Source organism: Gallinula chloropus (genome assembly GCF_964237585.1).
Source record: "Gallinula chloropus genome assembly, chromosome: 13".
NCBI classification, from domain to species: domain Eukaryota; kingdom Metazoa; phylum Chordata; class Aves; order Gruiformes; family Rallidae; genus Gallinula; species Gallinula chloropus.
The window spans coordinates 13628217-13647391 of NC_140098.1; the positions used below are offsets into that span (position 1 = coordinate 13628217).

At 51.1% G+C, this 19175-nt stretch overlaps 1 protein-coding gene across 1 annotated transcript in view; it reads left to right on the forward strand.

Annotated features, from left to right (window-relative positions):
* Window positions 1-1508: 1508 nt before the first annotated feature.
* NLRC5 (NLR family CARD domain containing 5) overlaps window positions 1509-19175 on the forward strand; it is a gene marked incomplete at both ends in the record, with an annotated part of 46003 nt that continues 28336 nt past the window's right edge. The window contains 14 exon segments of the mRNA XM_084270065.1: window positions 1509-1514; window positions 2405-2711; window positions 4333-4405; window positions 4407-4484; window positions 6276-6328; window positions 7267-7332; window positions 9508-11263; window positions 12604-12687; window positions 13357-13440; window positions 13530-13613; window positions 16033-16122; window positions 16957-17007; window positions 17962-18027; window positions 18695-18778. Of these exon segments, the coding sequence (XP_084126191.1) occupies window positions 1509-1514; window positions 2405-2711; window positions 4333-4405; window positions 4407-4484; window positions 6276-6328; window positions 7267-7332; window positions 9508-11263; window positions 12604-12687; window positions 13357-13440; window positions 13530-13613; window positions 16033-16122; window positions 16957-17007; window positions 17962-18027; window positions 18695-18778 (2882 nt within the window).

Below are 19175 nucleotides of genomic sequence, written 5' to 3' on the forward strand. Positions count from 1 at the left end.
AGGAGAGCATGTGTGTGGAGTGAGGGGCTGCATGCTAAAGAAGGGGCAGCACCCCTGCCCCATCCCTCCACCCTGGTAGCAGTGGGGTGGGCTGCTGCTGCTCAGCCAGGAATCACAGAATCACAGGGGTTGGAAGGGACCTCAAGAGATCATGGGATCCAACACCCTGCCAAAGCAGCTCCCCAGCTCATATTGCACAGGTCGGTGTCCAGATAGGGCTGGAATCTCTCCAGAGAAGGAGACTCCACAGCCCCTGGGCAGCCTGTCCCAGGGCTCCCTCACCCTCACCGGGTGCAAGTTCTTCCGCATGTTGGTGTGGAACTTCCTGTGCTCCAACTTGCAGCCATTGCCCCTGGTCCTGTCCCCACAGACACTGAAAAGGGGCTTAGAAAGCGCCTTAGGAAGGCATTTGCTCTGAAACAGCAGTTACTGAGGAATGGCCACACAGGCATCAAGCTGGTGAGGGGATGAAATGGTTGTACCCCGAGCACGGCTGTAACAGTGCCGCTGGCTTTGTGCTCATATAGGCTGGTTGCTGCCCTGTCCCCACTGCTTTGTGTAACCATGTAAGCTCAGGTGTTACAGCAGCTGTGGGAATCTTTCACTCACCGTCCAGTCTAGGTGCAAGGCAGGTGGGTGGTGGGAGGGTGGAGTGTGGGGGCTGCTCTCTGTCATTTCTGTGCCAGCTTTTCTGCAAACCTGGCCGTGGCTTTCATCATCAGTGCAGGCAGCTCCCATGCTGCTGTAGCCCAGGGTGGGGTCCTGCTGCAGGATGTTTGGAGGTGTGCAGGATGGTAACGGCTTTCCTCATCCTTGTGGTAGCAGTGGCTGGGCTGCACCAGCTGCAGTGTGGGGAGAAAAGTGACCTTTGCTGTCTCTGCTGGCGCTGGAGGTGGTCTTGTCCCTCTGCACCTTAAACTTTTTCCCGAGAGCTGTGTGACCTCAGAGCATCAGCTTTTCACAGCTTTTCTGCTGTGACTTCCTGACTCGAGCAAGCTGCTGCTGCTTCTGCACCAGCTTCCATGGGGGGGCTAAGGGCGGCAGGTTGGTGTAGAAAACCAGCTCAAATCAGGCAGTGAGACCAGGAAAGCTGTGATTCCCTCCAGGTGTTCCTGTAGAGCTTGGCTTCACTTGCGTTTTAGGGCACAAGGCTCTCTCCTGCATTTTCCTCACACCAGCAGATCTTCAAATGTCCAAACTTTGTGCTCACTGCTGGTGTGAGCTGAGGTTGCTCCCTCGAGATGAGAAGCTCCATGGCTGACCTCAGGATTAAAGGCAAAGCTTCTAGTTCAGGGACTTGTGTTGTTTCCTGTGCCTGTTATTACATTCTGCTCTTGTTGCTCTCACTAGGCATCTGCACTGAGAGGCAGCTGTGTATAGGCATGTGTGATGCGTTGAGGTGTCACTGTGTGCTGAAGCACTGCCACTACCAGATCAGTTCTTCGTCAGGATATGGAGCAGAAGCCACCTTTGTCTTTGACAACTGAGAGGAGGCTCATCGCACAACCATGCAGGTAGGAGACTGTATGTGCATGGCTTTGCTGAGGAAGGAGGTGAAGGTGGAGCTGACAGTCACCAAAGCAGAAATGAGTTGTTGATCACCATAAAAAGAGCAGCAAGAACAACTGCCTGAGCCAGTGGTTCAGGGAAATACATTGTTCTTAGAGTCTCACACCTCTGATCATAGAATCATAGAATCATAGAATGGTCTGGGTTGGAAGGGACCCCAGGGGTCACAGGGCTCCAACCCCCTGCCACAGACAGGGACACCAACCTCCAGGCCTGGAGCTACACAAGGCTGCCCAGGGCCCCAGCCAACCTGGCCTTGAACACCTCCAGGGACGGGGAATCCACTACCTCTCTGGGCAGCCTGTTCCAGCACCTCACCACTCTTTCTGTAAAAAACTTCCCCCTAATATCTAATCTAAACCTTCTCTCCTTTAGCTTTAGTCCATTCCCCCTTGTCCTGCCATTATCTGCTCTTTTAAAAAGTTGAATCCCCTCGTGCTTATAAGCTCCCTTCAGGTACTGGAAGGCTGCAAGCCTCCCCAGAGGTCCTGCTGCATGTGAAAGATACCTGAGATGTATTTGGCAGAGGGTCACTGCAGTGACACAGATGTCACCTGAGCTTCTCCGTGGCTGCTGCCAGAGAGACTGACTCCTGTTTGCTCCTCTCCCCCCTTGCAGTGCCGCTGCCTTTAGGCACTGTGCAGACAAGCGCTGTTGTCCTTGCACAGCTCAGTGGCAGGGCTGGGACTTGCCACATGACATGGTGCATGTAAAGCAGATACGAAATGCTGGGTTGGACCATGGGGTAGAAAAGCAGATCAAGTCACCAGGGGTGGTGTGGGTGAACATCTCTTGCTCCTATGCCCATTGTGACCTTCTGGTTTTGTCCCTCTAGCCCACATTTCAAAACGATGAAGACCTGGAAGCAGCTGTCGTCAGTGCCCGCCCTCAGCTGGTGGAGTTCCTCAGTCACCATCCCGACTGGGTCCTCTCCACCTCTCAGCGCTTCCTCCCAGGAGTGGACCTGAGTCTCCTGGATGGCATCACTGACCACAGAGAAAAGGCCTCAGAGCTGCTTGACCTGCTGGAGAAGGCTGGCTCTGCCACCTGGAAGCAGTTTGCACAGTATCTGTGCATGGAGCAGGACCTCCCCCTGGATCTGGAGACACTGCTCATAAGTTTCGTGGGAGAAGGTAATGGAGGTTGGGACAAACATGGACAGCACCTTGAGCCCCTATGGCCACCAGACCAGTCTAGGCAGTGAGACCACTAATGCCCTCACTTGTGCAGTCAGTGAGAGGTGACAGTGGGCTCCATGATGTCCAGGCAGCTACGAGGGAGTTAAAAAATTACCAGATCTCCCTCTTGGTTCACCCTGGCTTCCACCATAATCTGTGGGATAAGATCAGTGCCTCCAACACAAGTTGTTGCCAGCAAACAGCAATAGTTCACATTTTCAGATGTGCTTTTTTAACACTGCTACACCTTGCAGGAGCGAGACTGGGGTGAGCAGTTGGAGAAATAGTGGGATTGAGTCTTCCAGTACCAGAACAGGCCGAGGGCATTTGAACTGTTGAACAGTTTTTGTGTGAGGTAGTGACACAGCACATGTGTCCATGTGGAGCCTGTTCTGTCATTTCATGCTGATGCTGGAGCTGGAAACACTAGTTGGGGAATGCTGCAAATTGCAGTGAGGGGAACGAATTTCTGAAGGCTTCCCATCTCATTTTGGAGAGTAATGCTTTCAGGTGTGAATTTATCTGAACAGAAGAGTCTGGTGGCATGTGAACCCCTGTTTGGGCTGGGCAGGAGCTCCCTCTGACACTATGTGAACATTGGCTGTGTGGAGTGGGGTTTGGTGGCAGCTTGAGTCAGAAGAGGCTCTTGATGGGGCTGCCAGCTGACACTGCAATGGTGTCATCACAGAAGTTTCTTTGTGAGGGTGGAGAGAGGTAGCAGTTCGCTTTTTGGCTGCAGTGGGGGGTTTTTTTTAGATTAGTCAGAGCTGCTCTCCCTGGGTGTTTCCATGTCTGTTGTTTAACTTGGTCAGGAACTGAAATACCCACATGACTGTTCTCTCCCTCGCCCCACCGGTGGGAGGGAAAAGGTGAAGCTCCTGGGTTGAGACAAAAGCAGTTTCATAGGACAGAAAAGGAAGAGAATAGTAATAACAACAATATTAACAAATAACAACAAACACAGTAATAATAAAATAACATACAAAACAAGTGATGCACAGAACAATTGCTCACCACTTCAGGCCATACTCAGCTGCTTCTTGAGCTGAACATTCTCCCCAGCCCACCCCCAGCTCTATACAGAGCATGACATGGTATGGTATGGGCTCTGCCTTCAGGCAGGCTGGGTCACCTGTCCTGGCTGTGTCCCCTCCTGGCTTCTTGGTTGCCCCCTGCCTTCTCCTTGTCAGGGCCATGTGAGAAGCTGAAAAGTCCTTGGCTGCTTGGCAACAACTAAACCATTAGTGTGTTATCAGCACTGCTGTCTGCCTAACTCCAAACCACAGCACCATACCAGGAAGAAAATTAACTCTATCCCTGCCAAAACCAGGACAGTGTCGTAGAGATGTTTCACTCCTCCCTTGAAAGCAGAGGTTAGCTGTACTTTAAAGCAATCTGAAAGGAGAAGATAAGGTGGGGATCCTGAAACCTGGCTGTGTTGCATCAGCCCTGACAGTGGGTCTCAGTTTGTACCACTTGTGCCTTGGGTGCTGCTTTGCCCCTCGACTTTGGCCAGCAGCACCCCACGTTCCAACACCAGGACGCTCACAGTAACTGTGCTTCATTCCCAATCCAACTCCTTTAGGTAGCCAGAGACAAGAAGCACACAGAGATGGGAGTGTCTGGTCATCCAAGCCAAGAGGTAAGGCTGGCACAGACTGAGGTGCTGTACTCTTGGAGTTTATCTTCTCTGCCCATGGGCTGGGCAGAGATACAAATGTCCCATGTGTTGGCCATGTGGGGAAGCCCTTACAACTTCTGGTTTAATTTTTTTGTTCTAGGTGCTTTCCAGATGAATGTATTTTCATTTTCTCTCTCTGAATTTGCAGAAAATTCTTGCTGGCCCTGACTTTGCTAAGACACTTGGTTTAAATTTCTCTAGCAAAGGGAGTCTCCCACCTGCTCTGCAAAATCCCCGCTTTTTGTGCTCATTGGTAGGAGGAGCAAGTTGGTTTGGCCTTCAAAGGAAGAGCAGAGTTTCTAATGTCAGTGCTGGATTGTCTGGTGGAGGAAAATAGACGGTGCTCTTCATTTCTTTCCTGCATGTGAGTGGGGCCTGACTAAGGCTCACAGGCACAGCAGCTCCCAGCCTGTCCTTTCCAGGTCCAGCTGTTCTGTTGTCACAGAGTCACTTTTGCCTCTGCTCTTCACTTGGACACCACTGCTGAGTCACAGAGATGCAAATTCTGTATCCTGTTATGTGCAGCTTTCAGATCTTGAAAAGAAAAGTGATCTTCCTGTTCTGCAGACCCGCAGCTGCTCCTGGCTGCTGTGCTGCCTGTGGGAGGAGGTGGTCGATACTGCTGCTTCCTGGAGGAATAGAAATTTGAAAACAGTGCTGGAAGTTACTGGGACCAGTTAGGAGAGGAAAGACTCTTGCCTCTTGGCTTTACTCATTCTCTCCATCTGAGAGTACATCATAACCAAACAGGAAATTAAGCACCAGGAACTTTGGCCTCATGGCTAAGAGAGCCGATGGGATCCTGGGGGGCATCAAGAGGAATGTGGCCAGCAGGTCAAAGGAGGGGATCCTCCCCCTCTGCTCTGCCCTGGTCAGGCCCCACCTGGAGTGTTGTGTCCAGTTCTGGGCTCCCTGGTATAAAAGAGACAGGGATCTCCTGGAGAGAGTCCAGCACAGGGCTATGGAGATGATAGGCCTGGAGCATCTCCCCTGCAAGGAAAGGCTGAGTGAGTTGGGACTGTTCAGCCTGGAGAAAAGAAGCCTGAGAGGTGATCTGATCAATGAGTATCAATATCTGAAGGGTGGGACACAGGGGGAAATGGGCAGCCTTTTCTCAGTGTCACGTGGCCTCAAGTTGGAGCACAGGGAGTTCCCCACCAATATGTGGAAGAACTTTTCCCCAGTGAGGGTGAGGGAGCCCTGGGACAGGCTGCCCAGGGGGTGTGGAGTCTCCTTCTCTAGAGAGATTCCAGCCCTGTCTGGACACCAACCTGTGTGACCTGTCCCAGGGACCCTGCTTGGGCAGGGGGTTGGACCTGATGAGCTCTGGAGGTCCCTTCCAACCCCTACAGTTCTGTGAGTCTCTGAACAGCCCTTGGGGCTGTGCATTCTCCAGAAATAGCTGTTTCCTGCCCTCTTCCCCAGCAAGACAGAGCAGTTTCCTGTATGCAGTGCAAGGCAGATGCATTGCTCAGCTTACTAAAAAGACTCCCCAGTGAAGTGGTTGTAACCAGGCTTAGGAAATGCAGGGCAGGGTTTCACAGCTGTGTGTACATAGCTCCTTGACACAGTGCTCCCTGGCCAGCTGTGCTCCCAGAGGCTGATCTGGCAGCTGGCTTCCCTCAGAAGGAAACTTTCTATGGAGCTGAGATATGCCAAGTCATCAATATTTCCTGCTTCTGCTTGCTTTCAGGTCCACCACACAGGCTTATCCTGCTTTGACTGGACTTAAATCCTGGGGAGGGGTGTAGCACAACGGAAAGAAATGGGGCTGTGGGCGTTGCCACAGCCTGTAACTGGGATATGTGGTACTGGTCCTTGGCTTATCTCTGTCTCACATCTGCCAGCCTTCTTTCATATGCTCAGAACCACTTCCTCCACGACCAGTGCCCACAGTATTGTAAGTGTTTGATTAGGCTGGCTGTGGCACTTAATGCTCTCCCTACTTAGGCTCCTCCGAGCCCAGAATATCTCTCCTCTTCTGCCTTCCAGCAGCTGTGCTGCCAGTAGGATCATTTCCTGGGATTCTTTCTGGTGGGCTGCTACATTGGGTTTTTGCCAAGGTTCTGGCACTGCTTAGCACTGTGCTTTTAAGGAAGTTGGGGGATTGAGCAAAAAGATCTGATCCTTTGGTAACCTAACACATTTTTTGTAAAACCAGACCTTTGGAAATTCACATTGTTTCCTGCAAAGGTTTTCCAGGCTGGGCTTCCAGCAGCAGGTTGTACCTCCTCATTTCTGATGTCCCAGCCGCTGTTGGCTCAGAACAGAGGGATTTGGTTATTAATAGGTCTGTGAAATGCAGAATCACATTCCAATATTAAATAAATGTTGAACCCTTGTAGCTGATCCTGTGTCCCAGGGAGCAGGAAGGACCTGCTTGACTTCTCTGCAAAAAATGGTCAAGTGGATAGGGTAGGGAAGTAGTGGATCACACTGTGGCAGGGAAGATTGATGTCAGCCTCTAGGAAAATCTACGTAAACAAACTGAAGTGTCGGCATGAATTGCCCAGAGGTGGTCAGGGACCTCCAGTACTGATGGTCTTTAAATTGACCCAGACCCTTTGGTCACTCCTGGGAGCTGTAGCCTCTCCTGAGTGGAACAAGGGGTTGGATTAGCCTCATGTGGACCAGCTCAAGCTGTCTCTCCATAGCTGGATGTACCTCTGCTCTTTGCAAAAGCGGTTCTGTAAACTCAGCTGCAGTTTGCAAATAGTTACATCTCTCCAATTTTGCCTCTTCAGCTCCCCAAATGCTTTGCTGGAGAGTCTTGCCCAGCTCTAACAAGCTGCCATTCAGAATGCACTTCTGACATGTGTCTGACCTCTCCATTTTCAGGGCTGGCTCAGCGTCGCCGTCACAGCAAGCCTGTGAGTGATAGGGACATCAAACAGCAACGAATTGGTATGTACCTGTTCCAGAGGCAGAGCAGCAGTGTGCTTCCCTCTGAGGAGGAACCTATTTAACACAGCAGAAACACCCAAGAAATCAGCCTCCCACACTGAGGGGAAACTTGTTCAGTAGTGGCACAAACTCCTAATGCAACAGGTTCTAGAACGTACAGACAGTGGGACCCAGGACATGGCAAGAAAGGTGTTTCTTGGAAAAAGACCTCAGTTGCTCTGTGGAAAAAAAGACCTGGGAGTCTTGGTGGACAACAGGTTGACCATGGGCCAGCAATGTGCTCTCATGGCCAAGAAAGCCAACAGCATCCTGGGGTGTGTTAAGAAAAGTGTGGGCAGCAGGTCAGGGAGGTTCTTCTGCCACTCTGCTCTGCCCTGGTGAGTCCTCATTGGGAACAGTGTGTGTGGTGCTGGGCTCCCCAGGTCAAGGAGGACAGGGAGCTCCTGGAGAGGGGACAGAAAAGAACTACGGAGATGCTGAGGGGACTGGAACATCCCTCTGATGCAGAGAGGCTGAGGGGCTTGGGACTATTTAGCCTGGAGAAGAGAAGACTGAGGGGGAATCTTCTCAGTGCTGATAAGTCCTTGAGGGGTGGGCTCAGGAGGCTGGGTCAGTCTGTGTTCAGTGGTGCCCAGGGACAGGACAAGAGTCCATGGACACCAACTGGACTAGAGGAAGTTCCACCTGAACATGAGGAGGAACTTCTTCCCTGGAAGTGTGGCAGAGCCCTGGGCCAGGCTGCCCAGAGAGGTTGGGGAGTCTCCATCTCTGGAGACATTCCAATCCTGTGATCCTGGACACCGCTGTGCAGCCTGCTCGAGGGGACCCTGCTCTAGGGGAGTGGGACTGGATGATCTCCAGAGGTCCCTGCCAGTCTGGGATTCTGTTTCCATTCCAGAGGTATATTAAATCTGAGGAGAAGGAATGCAGATGGCAGAGGCTATGGGCTCCCTTACAGTGCTTGATGTGCCAGCAAAGCATCCAGCTGTAGGTCATCCCCATATTTGTTTGTTTGGTTTTTTTAACCAAATCAGGAGTTACACCAACAATTTAAACCCACTAAAGGCTCCACGGGTTCTCTAGGACGTTACAAACTCTTGTGATTTGCACTCACCCTAAAGCAGAGAAGTGTCTAGATAGATGAGTGATGGCACAGTCAAGGCAGAGAAATTCCAGGAAAGACAAGGTAGGCTACGCAATCCTGTGGGCTGTATAGCACCAGTGTCCATGCCCTTTCCTTCATCACCTGTTATTCTTCACTCTTTTCTGCCTCTTGTTTTTAGCCTTGCTTTCCCCGTGGTCCAGTGCTGCCCAGTGTCTGGTGTGGGAACACAGGGAGCAGCAAGCTGGTGACTGCAGCTGGACTGGAGCTAGTTTTGGACAGACAGTCCTTGAGGAGGTGCTCCCAGGAGGCCAGATCTTCTTTGACAAAACTTGGATAACTTAATAGCAGTGAGGGGAGGGTTTTTTGTAAGGTGCTGAGTTCCCTTAACTACCACTTCTGTTCTTTTTTCAGCAAAGAGATGCTGATACTGTCAGGGGTGTCCAGTTCTCTGAGCAGAAGGCGGCGTCTCTTGAGAGGTGCAGGTAGCTGAGTGAGTGTGGCACAAAGCCAGCGTGGGTGAACAGGCAACCAGTGAACAGGGAAATACACACATAATACCCAATTCTCTTCCCAAAGAGATCACAGAATCATAGGGGTTGGAAGGGACCTCGAGAGATCATGGGGTCCAACCCCCTGCCAAAGCAGCTCCCCAGCTCATATTGCACAGGTCGGTGTCCAGACGGGGCTGGAATCTCTCCAGAGAAGGAGACTCCACAGCCCCTGGGCAGCCTGTCCCAGGGCTCTCTCACCCTCACTGGGGAAAAGTTCTTCCCCATGTTTGTGTGGAACTTCCTGTGCTCCAACTTGCAGCCATTGCCCCTTGTCCTGTCTCCATAGAGCACTGGGATTTAGTTTTTCTATAAGGCTGTTTCACCCTTTCCCTGAATTTTCTTTGTCCCCTGTGCAAAAATAGGAGAAATAGGGGGATATTTTCACTGTTGAAAATTCGTCATCTCTCCCTAGCTCTGTGGAGCAGCCTCTGCTCCGGGCCATCTCTGGGAGATATTTTGGATCTGTCATAGCTCAGAACTAACATTTTCATCCTCATCCCCTGTTCCTCTTCCTCTCAGATTCAAATGCAAAATACCAGCGTTTGCTCAGCGATTTTATCCGCCAGAGATACGGGAGCAAGACAGCAGCAGGAGCAGCAGCACAGGAACAAACACAGCCCCCAGCTTTCACCCAAACCTTTGTCAACCTTGTCATTCGGCAGAGAAAAACCTTCCCCTCAAAAGAGAGAACAGATAAACGCCGGAAGGATGGGGCAGGTGCTGCTGAGCCAGAAGAAGGGGAGGATGCAGTGGTGAAGGTGTCACACTTGTTACGTCGCGTGGCCCCGTCAGGCACCACAAAGGTGATCTTTCTGTTTGGTAAACCTGGTACAGGCAAGACCATGTTAATGCACAGGGTTTGTCAGAAGTGGGCAGACGGTGTCCTGCCTCAGTTTCACTTCACCTTCCTGTTTGAGTTCCGGCAGCTGAACTTGTTGAAAAGAAAATTGACTCTGAAGGAGCTTTTGTTTGACCTGTTCCTTCAGCCAGAAGACAGCCCTGAGGCAGTGTTCCTGTACCTCCTGGAAAAGGCCTCTTACACACTGATCATCTTTGATGGACTGGATGAGTTTGCAGCTGACATGGACGTGTCATCCTCTCCTAAGGGAGGCCGAACTCTTGCCTCCCTTATGTCCATATCTGAGCTCTTTGCTGACCTCTGTCTCGGGAAGCTCCTACGTGGTTGCTCAGTGTTGGTCACCAGCCGATCTAAGAGGCTACCTGACTTCCTACTGAACACCATAGACCTGCTGGCAGAAATCTGTGGGTTTGACAATGAGAAGATTGAGGAATATGCCAGCCACTACTTCCATCAGCATTCCTTCAGAGAACAAGCCATTGCTCACCTGAAGAACAACACCAAGCTCCTCAGCATGTGCCAGATCCCTGCTCTGTGTTACATCGTGTGCACCTGCTTGGAATATTTGCTCCTTAAACACCAGGTGAGTGTGGAGCTTCCTCAGACTATGACACAATTCTATATCAAAGTGTTTCTCATCTTCATAAACAAACAGCAAGTGGAGCATGCAGGTGGTGAGGAGGCTCAGCTGAACTGCAACAGGAAGGCCATTTTGGATCTGGGTGATCTTGCACTGAAAGGCCTGGAAGAGAAGAAGTTTGTATTTTATGTTGGTGATATTCCAGAGCATGTGAAGGAATTTGCTTCCTTACACGGACTCCTGACTGTCTTTGAGGTGAAGACATGTGGCACTCACTCAGAGGCTGGCTATGCCTTTGTGCACTTGAGCTTGCAGGAGTTTTTTGCAGCACTGTATCTCATGGTAAGCGGGAGGGTGGACAAGAATTACCTGAAGAAGAAATTCTCGTTGAAGTCAAAGTGGACTTCAAAGAATGAGGCAAAGACTGAGGTTGTGGAGAGTTTTCACATCTTTCTCTCAGGCCTGTCATCAAAAGAGTGTAGGACATTTCTCATGCTGCTGGCTGAGCAAGATGAAGCTTGGGTACAGGAGAAGCAGGATGCCATCCTGCAGTCCCTCAAGAAACTGGCAGCCACTCAGCTGACAGGGCCGAAGGTCATCGAGCTCTGCCACTGCACCTTCGAAACGCAGGACCTCGAGGTAGCCCAGCACATTGGGAGCCTGCTGAACTTCAAGTATGAGTTCAAGAACTTCAGGATGACGACTCTGGACATGTCAGCTTTGGTTTTTGTCGTGAACTCCAGCCAGGATTTGACTCACTTGGATTTTGCAGGATGCCTCATGGACGTCGAGTGTTTGGAAGTTCTCGCTGGCTGTAAGAATATAGAGCACTTGAGGTAAACACACAGAGTGCTCTGAGCTGGTGGGTGGAGAGAAGGGGCTTGGGAGGGCAAACCCAGTGTCTGTGTTACAATGGAGAGGGGAAGATGTGAGCAATTCTGATCTGAACAGTTTAAATGTGATACTAAAGGAATTTATGGAATAATGAACTTAGGAGGGACGGATGGATATTGGGTGATAAATCCATCCTGGCTGGGTTTTTTTTTTTTGGTGTATTTCCCTGTTTTGATTAAAACAATCAAACAAGAAGATTGTCACTGAAGTAGATAAGAGAGAAATTGATGGGCATTTCTTGACAATACCAAGACAGGGCAAATCCTGCAGGCAAATGAGAAAGTTGTGATCTCAGTGAAACCACCGTAAGCCAGGTGAGCAGGAGTGACAGCTGCCCTCTCAGGTGTTGTCAGTGCTTTGCTGTCACGCTGGAAGGACTTTTCAGGGAGGATCTCTGGGGATTCTGTAGTGAACTGGGTCTTGTTCTGTATTTCTGTGAGTGACTTAGAGGAACACAGGTGGAGTTTGCTAACGTGGAGAAGATGGGGAGCAGCAAGGGTGAGAACTACCTTGATGTGAAGGGAAAGATGTCTGCTGTGAAGAAACAGAGACATAAAAACAGCTACTCCTGGAATTGGTGTGATTTTAAGAAGGATGTAATTGTCTGTTCTCTGCCTCCAGCAGGAAGAACAGGAATCCCATTTAATCTACTGTTAGAAAAGCTTTATGATGGTACATCCTAACTTGAATTGCTATTGCAGGCACAGGGCAGAGCAGAGTCCTGTGCTTTCAAATGAGAGATAGGGTGTCTGAAAGCTTACCTGTTTATTTGGGGGTTTATTCCAATGCCACCAGTTCCTTCAGCAGAAGAGGTACTTTCCCTAAAAACCTTGTAAACCTTGTGGTGTCTAAACCTTGTGTCTTACATTTGGGACAACTCAGGCTTTGCCCCCCAAATTTAAAGTATCTGGCCTGAAATCAACCCTCTCATAATTCAGCAGCTCATCACCTGGGAGCTGTTAGACTGTTTGCCTGAGTTTGGTTTGCCCCTGTCTGACCTCCCTTGTCTCCAGGGTCCTCACTCTGGTGGGACATGCAGCAGGGCTGACTCTTGCTCTCTGGCAGCCCTTACACCTGACGTGGCTGTACCAAGAGGCAGAAACCACGTCTCGGGGTGTTTGCAGTTTGTTGGGTTCTGGTAGAGATGGTGCAGAAAAGAGCATGGTGCAATGGCTGTCAAGAAAGAAATTCAACACTTTTTAAAAGCCATGCTGTAACCCACTCTGTGCTCCAGTTTCCTTCAGCCTGGGTCATCTTTATGTGTTTTCCCCTCCTGTTTTAGCTTCCGCAGTAGGAGGTGTGGCGACGACTTTGCTGCGGCTCTTGCGAGGAGCTTACGAGGAATGGGGAGCCTGAAGAAACTAGAGTAAGTGTTTGTCTGTAAGGGCAGGGCCTTCTCTCTGTCTGTCTGTCCTGTTTATATCACAGAATCACAAGGTTGGAAAAGACTTTTAACAACATCAAGTCCAACCATTCCCATCCTAAGCTAAACCATATCCCTAAGTACCTCATCTACCCTTGTTTTAAACACACCCAGGAAAGGTGACTCAGCCCCTCGCTGGGCAGCCTGTTCCAGGTCCTGACAGCTCTTTCAGTAACAAATGTTTTCCTGATATCTAATCTGACCCTGCCCTGGGGCAGCTTGAGGCCATTCCCCCTTGTCCCATCTCCTGTCCCCTGGCTGAAGAGACCATCGCCCACCTCTCTGCACCCTCCTGTCAGGTAGTTGTAGGTGATGAAATCCGAATCTTGCAGTTTAATGACCTCAGCTCTCTCAAGGCTGATCTGCTCCATGCAGCTCTGTATAGAGAGTAACACAGTGCTGTGCAGAGCAGCATGGAGATGTGTGGCTCCTGTTTTATCCTGGTGCCAAGAAGAATATTGCATTGGTTGCAGCTGGCAGTCAGGCCATCTCCTGTCTGCACTGGTGTGCTGGGACTGTGGTGCTGGCAGACACCTGAGACAGGCTCACTGTGTGCTGCACAGGGTGCTGGGCCTCCCTCTGCTTGGGTTCAGTGATTCATTCTTCTTCCAGGCTGACAGGTGGCAGCATCACGGCTGTGGGGATGACTAACTTGGTCCAGGCTGCATCACAGTGCCTCCAGCTTGAGGAAATAAAGTGAGTGTCTTGTGGCACAACAACAGTGCTCAACTCAGCCCCTCATTCCTTGGATCCTGGGGTACTAAGGAGAATGAATCTGTGTGCAGCTTGCAGGACAATCGGATACGGGATCCGGCAGTGAAGAGGGTAGTGGACCTGTTTTCCAGAATGGAGAATCTGAAGAAAATAGAGTGAGTAAAAATGGCTTAGATTTGTTAAAAATAGCAGCCACTATGAAGCAAGAGATAGCATCAGAGAGAGTTTAAATCCTCGTTAGAGCAGAGTTGCTGGATGTTTCTGTAAGGGGTGACACTCGCTCTTAGAGGTGTCAGGGGAGGACATGGGAGGCACTAAGCTGAGGCACAGCAGTGCAAGCAGAGCTGTGCTGGCAGCCTGGCTTTGACATAGACTCAGGCCTCTTAATCTCAAGGGAGTCCTGGCAACACTGAGACCTCTCCAAGAATTATGATGCACATGTTCAACTTGGTGCCTGGCATGACTTCTCCCTCCTCTGCCTCCTTCCTGCTCTTCCCCTTGGTCAGGCTCAGAGGAGCCTCACCTCTGCCTAAGGGAGGATGGCTCCATCCTTGGCTCCCCAGCCTTTTTGTTAGCCCTCTTCTCCTGTGCTCCTCCTAACACTCTGTACAGCATGGTGCTGAATGAGAGGGACTGACTGCATGGATGAAGACAGAGCTGCTGGGGAAACTCAAACTCCAGAAGGAAGCCTACAGAGGGTGGAAGCCAGACCAGGTAGTCTGGAAGGAATGCAGAGAAACTGTCCAAGCAGCCAGGGCTCTGGTTAGGAAAGCTAAAGCCCTGATTGAATTCAGTCTAGCAAGGGACACCAGGGGCAACAAAAAAAGCTTCTGTAGGTATTTCAGTGATAAAAGGAAGATGAGGAAAAATATGGCCCCTCTCTGGAAAGAAATGGGATACCCAGTTATCCAGCATATGGAGGAGGATGAGGTACTCAACCAGTTTTTTGTCTCAGTCTTCAACAGTAAGTGCTCTGGTCACAATGCCCAAGTAGAAGGCAAAGGCAGGGACTGTAGGAGAAGATCGGGTTTGAGACCGTGTAAGAAACTTGAAGGTGCACAAGTCCGTGGGACCTGATGAGATGCATCCGTGGGGAACTGGTGGATGGAATGGCTAAGCCACTCTCCGTCCTATTTGAGAAGTCATGGCAGTCCAGCAAAGTTCACCCTGACTGGAAAAGGGGAAATACAACCTTAATATTTTAAAAAGGAGAAAAAAGGAAGACCCAGGGAACTACAAGCTAGTCAGTCTCACCTCTGGGCCTGGCAAGATCACAGAGCAGATCTTCCTGGAGATTCTGCTCAGGCACATGGGAAGTAAGGAGGTGATGGGTGACAGCCAGCATGGCTTCACTAAGGGCAAATCATGCCTGACAAATGTGCTGGGCTTCTACAGTGGAGTTACAGTGTTGGTGGAGAAGGGGGAAGAGGGACAGACATCATTTACCTGGACTTGTGGAAAACATTTGATACTGTCCTGCATGACATCCTTGTCTCTAAACTGGAGAGACAGGACTCAGTAGGTAAGGAAGTGGCTGGGTGGTTGCACTCAGTTGCAGTCAAAGTGGAGACCAGTGGCAAGTGGTGATCCTCAGGGGTTGGTATTGGGACTGGAGCTGTTTCACATCTTTGGCAACATGAACTGTGGGATCAGCAAGTTGTGGGTGACACAGAGCTGTGTGGTGGGTTGACACACTGGAGAGAAGGGAGAGATGCACACCCCCAGCAGTGGGACCAGCAGGGCTGGGAAAGGGGGATTCTGCCCCTCTGCTCTGCTCTGGGACACAGACCCCCCTGCAGCGCTGCCTCCAGCTCGGGGGTCCCCAGGGCAAGGGGGACATGGAGCTGTGGGAGCAAGTCCCAAGGAGCCACAGAGATGATGGGAGGGCTTGAGCCCCTCTGCTCTGGAGCCAGGCTGGGAGAGCTGGGCTGGCTCAGCCCAGAGAAGAGAAGGCTGCTTCTGGGGAGAGCTCTGAGCCCCTTCCCGTCCCTCGAGGGGCTCCAGGAGAGCTGGAGGGGGGCTGGTGCCCAGGGCACGGAGGGCCAGGCCCAGGGGAACGGCCTTTGTCTGCAGGAGGGCAGCTGGAGAGGGGCTGGGAGGCAAAAATCCTTCCTGGGGAGGGGGGAGGCCCTGGCACAGGGTGCCCAGAGAAGCTGGGGCTGCCCCTGGATCCCTGGCAGGGTTCAAGGCCGGGTTGGATGGGGCTTGGGGCACCTGGGCTGGGGAAGGGTGTCCCTGCCCATGGCAGGGGGCACTGGGGGCTCTGAGGGGCCTGCCCACCCACACCAGTCTGGGGTTCAGTCATTATATACTTAAACTGCATTTGTTGTAGCAAGAGGTTGGCTGCACTGGGGGCAGTTGTGCCCCTCTGTTCCTCACAGAGGAAATGTCTCAGATTCTAAACTGATGGCAGCTGCCACTTGCAGAGAAGAGCTCTGACCTGATGGTGCTTTTGTTGGGTCCAAAGTGCAAAGTTACTCAGTTTTGGAGAAATCCCCTTAGTGGGTGCAGAGCAGAGGCCGTTCATGCTGTTGGGTCCAGCAGCTGAGGTTGTCTTCTCCCCTGTGTTCACAGCCTGAGCCACAACAATCTTTCCACGAATGCTCTTCTCCTTTTGGCAAAGGAAGTCATCGCCTGTCAAAATGCTTCTGAACTGCATGTCAGGTATCAGTGCTTGAGAGCTGTTCCAAATGCAAATCCATTGTCTCTTTAGATGGTATCTTCTAAAATGGACACTCTTTCACCCATTAATTGTTGGCTAATCAAAGTAAAAAAAGTAATTTTCATCTTTTTATCCCATTTGAAACAAATTTAGATTTAATCCTATTACAGACTCTGTGTTTTTCAATAGGCCAAATTGATTTTTACCTATTCAGATTTAAGACAGAAATTGATTTGGGGGGAGGGATGTGTAATATTTCTTTTTACATAACAAAAGTTAAACTTGCTTTTAAGCTCTGCAGTATATCAACCAGAAAAATCTTGACTAGCTGGCAGAAATTTGCCATAGATCAGCTAAGTTTACTGTTTAGATGTGGATTTCAGTAGCTGTAGCTCTGTGTTCCTTTAAATTACTGGTCTGGAGTGACAGAGAAAGAGTAGGACTTTTAAATCATAGCTCTCAGGGTTTTCTTGCACTGTAAGTTAACAGGCCAAATGAATCCTTGGTGCGATGCAATGGAAGTAAAATGTCTTAATTTTTCATGCTGGATGGAGTTGCTGCTGAAGCCCTTTACAACAAACAGAGGATCTTGCAAAGAAAACAGATCCCAGCCCAATTTCCTTCACTGTGTTAGCCTCCTGCCTGCACAGCAGCAGGGTTCAACATGCAGGGTGTCCTGCTGCCACCTGGCTGCTCGACCATGGCTCACCCATGGCCATGTGGCAGGTAGCAAGACCCTCTTTAGCATTCAGACAGCAGCTCTGGTCCTTCCAGAGAGCTAAAGAAAGGGCATCCTTCTGCCTGAGCCCTGACATTGCCTTGGCTTTCTTTTTCAGGAAGGACACTGTGGTTATGAGTTTCTCTGGTCCATCTGGAAAATGTCCAAGGTGAGGAAATTTACTCAGCACTAGTGAGGCTGCACCTTGAGTGCTGGGTCCAGTTCTGGGCTCCTCACCATCAGAAGGACAGTGAGGTCCTGGAGCGAGTCCAGAGAAGGGCAACCAGGCTGGGGAAGGGGCTGGAGGGCAAATCCTCTGAGGAGCAGCTGAGGGAGCTGGGGGTGTTGAGCCTGGAGAAGAGGAGGCTGAGGGGAGACCTTATTACTGCCTACAACTACCTGACAGGAGGGTGCAGAGAGGTGGGTGGTGGTCTCTTCAGCCAGGGAACAGGAGATGGGACAAGGGGTAATGGGCTCAAGCTGCCCCAGGGCAGGGTCAGAGCAGATGGGAGGGAAAAGTTCTTCCCTGAAAGAGTTGTGGGGCTGTGGGACAGGGAGGGGGCTGAGTCCCACCCCTGGGTGTGTTTAACAGAGGGGAGATGAGGTGCTCAGGGATGTGGTTTAGCACAGGACAGGAATGGTTGGACTCGATGATCTTAAAGGTCTTTTCCAACCCTGTGATTCTGAGGAGCTGCGCTTGGGATTACACTATGTTCAGAGATGTGCTGATTCAAACCATCCCCTTGGAGTCACTATAAACCAGCGACAGAACTGGTTACCTCTGCCTTTGCATCTGGCAGAGCTGGATCCTCCTAAGCAAGGAGAAAGGGAACCAAAGGAGTTTCTCTTTCCCCAGCCCTACCAGCCAGTTCCACAAAGGCAGCATTTTAGTGCCTGTGTAAGCTTGAGGTGCTGTGTTTCTGTTGAAAACCAGTTGAACGTGAGGGTGTGCTCCCATCTCCCCACGAAGGTCTTCTGGCTCCTGAAAACCACTTACGATTGAATGGATTGGTGGGGCCTTGTGGTTTCTTCTGTTAAACCTCCAGAAGATGCTAACCATCTCCCAGGTCGTCAGGTGCTTTGTGGAGGTACATTAAGGGCCACATATTTTGCTTGTTTGCAGATCTTTGGATTTGAGGTGGGAAGAAGATAAGGAACACGTCCCTCCAACGAGACACATGAAGTTATGGTAAGAGAAGACACTGAAATTCCTGCTGCTGCGTGTGGTTTGCAGATCACAGGTACTGCAGAGGGACAAGGACAACAGCTCTGTTGGTCCTTAAGGACAGGGCACATTTCCACATAGGGAGAAGTTTGAAATAGGCCTGAATTGGTCTGTAACAATAGAAATCCCTCTCTGGCCCAGCTGGTGGCTTTAGTTCTTGTGTCTTGGGCTCTGTGGCCCTGGAGAGGTGAGCTCAATTGCTGATGCCCACCTTGCCATGTGCTCACTACCAAAGGCACGAGCCCTGTGGGGTTGTTTCTCACCTGGTTTCCCGAAGGGAGCAGCAGCCCCCTCAGCACAGATCTCTTCCCTGACCGTGCTGAGGCTGGGACATGGCCTGAGCTCCTCCTCTCTCCCCCACCACTCTGTGCCACAGGAACAAGCAAATCCAACCCCTTCTTGTGGCCGGTGGTGCCAGGCAGCTCTCACAGGGTGTTGCACTCACACAGCACACTGCAGACACGTCCCTCTGCGCTGCTGGCTGCGGAGTAACGTGCCCAGGGTTGCGTGGCAGAGCCGAGTCAAACTTCCCCCTCCTGGTACCGCTTCTGCGCGCCCTGGTTTGCAAGAGATACCAGGGACGCCTGGGCTGGCTGTCCCCTTGCTGCTCACTAACCCCTCCTCTTCACAGCCTGCGGTACTGCAGCCTGTCGCCCCAGCATGCGCAGGAGATCGTGGCCATTCTCTGGAGCTGCCCCTGCCTCTCCGAAGTGGAGTAAGTGCCTCATGTCCTTCTGCAGTGGCTGCAGCGTGTGGCGGGCAGCAGGGGGGCTATGAGACCCCGAGGAGGGGTCCCAGCACTCTTGGTTGGGTCTGGTAGGGGACTGGTTAGGGATTTTTGGTGATGTTCAGCAGATGGGTGCTGACCAACCATCAGCTCCTGCGATGTTCTCCAGCCTCTGGTTACACCAGCAATGCCAGCTGCAGAGCAGAGGGTGCTAACCAAGCAGTGCTCGTGCTGGAGGCAGTATGGAGCTGTCCCAGAGGCAGGCTCCTCCAGTGAATCCTCTGCACCCATAAAGAGCCACAGATTCCTTCTGCATTGTCTCTTTTGTCTTCTGAAGCCATCCAGCTCTGTTGGGAGATGTAAGTGGAGGATCCATTTCACAACC